The sequence below is a fragment of the Kryptolebias marmoratus genome, linkage group LG18, assembly GCF_001649575.2.
Source record: "Kryptolebias marmoratus isolate JLee-2015 linkage group LG18, ASM164957v2, whole genome shotgun sequence".
NCBI lineage: Eukaryota > Metazoa > Chordata > Actinopteri > Cyprinodontiformes > Rivulidae > Kryptolebias > Kryptolebias marmoratus.
In genome coordinates, this window is record NC_051447.1 from 20,459,174 (window position 1) to 20,462,829 (window position 3,656).

At 54.5% G+C, this 3,656-nt stretch overlaps 1 protein-coding gene across 1 annotated transcript; it reads left to right on the forward strand.

Moving 5' to 3' along the window:
• Positions 1 to 2,622, forward strand: LOC108251673 (potassium voltage-gated channel subfamily A member 1). The gene has a single exon (XM_017442050.3). The coding sequence runs from the start codon at positions 514 to 516 to the stop codon at positions 2,200 to 2,202; it is 1,689 nt and encodes a 562-aa protein (XP_017297539.1). The 5' UTR covers positions 1 to 513; the 3' UTR covers positions 2,203 to 2,622.
• The last annotated feature ends 1,034 nt before the right edge of the window (positions 2,623 to 3,656 follow it).

Consider the following 3,656-nt stretch of genomic DNA (forward strand, 5'->3'; position numbering starts at 1 on the left):
ATTTACAGCTGTAAGACCGATTCAAGATGGCCGCCACAGCTAACTGATCTTAGAAAACAAAAATGGCTCCAGTTTGTCCAGATTTTACGGATGAAGTTTCTCCTCATCATGAAAGGATTTTAGTTTAAACTCCGGCGGGCGACATGCATTCCTCCAAGGAAGTGTCAGCTGCTGATTCTGGATCAGGCCGATGTGGTAAAAAGTATCACGTGCGCGCGCTTTGTGCCACAAATGGAGCTCGTGCTCGCTCCCAGAGAGAGAGGGAGATAAATCCAGAGGGGGAGGAGGAGGAGGAGGAGGAGGAGGTGACAGCTCGGATCACATCCAGACATTTTCAGCACCAGGAAGCACCATCCGAGCCTGCCTCTCCTCCTCTCTGCTTCTCAGCGTCAGACCGGACCAGAACCGGCTCGTGAGGATGTTCGGGTTCCGGCTCAACAAGTCCCGGCTCCTCTCGCTCCTCTTCCTCTTCTTCCTCCTCTCCCTCGCGCTGTGACCGCGCGCGGCGGCCGGATGGAGATCGCCTTGGTGAGCTTCGAGAACGGCGGCGCCAATGAGAGCCGCCGGAACGCGCTGGACGTCCCTCAGAGCGGGTTCGGTCAGTCCGGACCCGGACCCGGACCCGGGGAGGAGTTCGGGAAGGAGCTGAACACGCGCGGGGCTCCTCCGCAGCCCCGGAGCCCCTGGAGGATCAACGACATGAACACCACCCTGAGCTGCAGCGAGAACGCCATGGATGCGCTTTTACGCGCGGACCACAGTCCGCACCTGTTCGACGAGGACCTGCTGGACCTGGACCTGGACACGGACAGTACCGAGCGGGTCCTCATCAACATAGCCGGGCTGCGCTACGAGACCCAGCTGGGCACCCTGAACCAGTTCCCGGACACCCTGCTGGGAGACCCCGCCAAGAGGATCAAGTACTTCGACCCGCTCCGGAACGAGTACTTCTTCGACCGGAACCGGCCCAGCTTCGACGGGATCCTCTACTTCTACCAGTCCGGGGGGAAGATCCGCAGACCCGTGAACGTGTCCATCGACGTGTTCGCGGACGAGATCCGGTTCTACCAGCTGGGGGAAGAGGCCATGGAGCGGTTCCGGGAGGATGAGGGCTTCATCAAGGAGGAGGAGAAACCGCTGCCCCAGAACGAGTTCCAGAAGCAGGTCTGGCTCATCTTCGAGTACCCGGAGAGTTCGAGTCCGGCCCGGGGCATCGCCATCGTGTCGGTGATCGTCATCACCATCTCCATCATCACCTTCTGCCTCGAGACGCTGCCGGAGTTCCGGGACGAGCGCGAGCTCCCGGCGAGCAGCCGGACGGACAACGGAACCGAAGTCCGAACCTCGCTGACCTTCACGGACCCGTTCTTCATCATCGAGACCACCTGCGTCATCTGGTTCACCTTCGAGCTGCTGGTCCGGTTCTTCGCGTGCCCCAGCAAGTCCGAGTTCTCCAAGACCATCATGAACATCATCGACATCATGTCCATCATGCCCTACTTCATCACGGTCGGAACCGAGCTGGCCGAACAGGGTCAGGAGCACCAGAACGGCCAGCAGGCCATGAGCCTGGCCATCCTCCGGGTCATTCGCCTGGTCCGGGTCTTCAGGATCTTCAAGCTGTCCCGCCACTCCAAGGGTCTGCAGATCCTGGGGCAGACCCTGAAGGCCAGCATGAGGGAGCTGGGGCTGCTCATCTTCTTCCTCTTCATCGGAGTCATCCTCTTCTCCAGCGCAGTCTACTTCGCCGAGGCGGACGAGCCGGAGTCCCACTTCTCCAGCATCCCGGACGCCTTCTGGTGGGCCGTGGTTACCATGACGACGGTGGGCTACGGGGACATGAGGCCGGTGACGGTCGGAGGGAAGATCGTGGGCTCGCTGTGCGCCATCGCCGGGGTGCTGACCATTGCGCTTCCGGTTCCGGTCATCGTGTCCAACTTCAACTACTTCTACCACCGGGAGACGGACCAGGACCAGTCCAGTCTGAAGGAGGAGCCGAGCGGCGGGCCGGACAGCCCCGAACCGAGGCGCAAGGGCAGCAGGTCGTCCGTCAGGTCGCGAGACGCGGAGAACACCGAGCCGGGTTCGGGTTCGGGCTCGGCGGAGAAGGCGAACATCAAAGCGAACAGCAGCGGCGGCAGCGGCGACTTCAAACGCTCCCTGTACGCGTTCTGCCTGGACACGCGCGAGACGGACCTGTAGGTCCACGGACCGGTGCCGGCGCAGAGTTCTGCAGAACCAGCTCCCATTCCTGGTGCAGATCTGCAGCAGAACCGGAACATCTTTGAACAGGAACCCCATCTGTGCCATCAGGGTTCTGTCTGCAGAACCTCAGGGACACTCAGAACTCCGAGGAGGGGCTTTGTAAATATGGGTCCAGGTTCTCTTCTTTAGTTCTCATGTTTACAGCAGAACTTTGCAGCTGACCCGTCCCACAGAACCGGTGTTCTTGTTCTGGTGTCGTTGTGGAGGATCGTTCTGTTCTTTTTGTGAAGAAAAGTTTATTTTTGAGACATTTTTAGTTCTGTTTTCTAACCAACTCAAAGAACCTCCGCCTTGTTTGTGAACTGTGGAAACCTTGAAGAACGTCTGAAGAACCGGAGCAGAACCAGCACCAGGTCAGTCCAACAGAACCCGGCCTCTCTGTTCGATTCTGTCACTCTGATTGAAAGGTTCTGGTTCAGGGGGTTCTGATCCCGGTCCTGAGCCGCACATCGAGGATGAATCCTTGACTTCACCCAGAATTAGAATAAAGGTGAAATTCAACACTTTTTATTCTTATAATTCCTTAAATTCAAACTGTTTTTATGAATTTGTCACTAAATAAATCAGATAAATTCTTATTAATTATTTAAATTTATAAAATTGTCAGATTTTAACAAATATATGCCTGATTGAAGTTAAATAAATTAACAGCTGTTAATTTATTTTGTTTAAACAACTAATTAGATTCAAACAGCATTTCTGCAAATTAAGATTCATTTAAATGAAAGAAGGTTAAACAGAAACAACATCTTCATCAGTTAGTCCTTCACACTCATCCTCTCATCTTTGGGAAGGTTCGTCAAAATAAAAGCCTGATTGATCCCACAGCTGAACTGGGCGAATGCTAGGCTAGCTCTGCAGCTACAGGACCTTCAGCCTTTACTCAGTTAGGGTTCTCTGTCGGACCACAGAACCGTCCACCAGAACCTCCTGACCCGTCGGTCCACAGAACCGTCCACCAGAACCTCCTGACCCGTCGGTCCACAGAACCTCCTGACCCGTCGGTCCACCAGAACCTCCTGACCCGTCGGTCCACAGAACTGTTCACCAGAACTTCTGAACTTCTTCAGTTTGTTAAAATGATCTGAATTACTGTCCGTCTCTCCGTATGTTTGGGTTTAAAGTCAGCCTGAGGAGGAACAGAGCAGAACCTTGTTGTTTCTGGTGGGTTCTGGATGGAACCGGACCTCGGTTCTCTGAGATCTCTGGAGCAGAGCGAGCAGCTCTGTAATCAGAATGATAAACCAGATCTACTCCCTGAAAGAGTTAACGCAGTTATAAAGTTAACTCACACAACAGAGAACAGGAAGTGATGTCACACACTCATTTCTGAACAAAACCTTCCAAATGTTTCGTAAACAAACTCGTCTTCTCCAGTTTCTGTCTCCGTC

Bases quoted from the DNA above. Each gene is read 5' to 3' on its own strand.
- LOC108251673 (XM_017442050.3), top strand. From the start codon at position 514: ATGGAGATCGCCTTGGTGAGCTTCGAGAACGGCGGCGCCAATGAGAGC.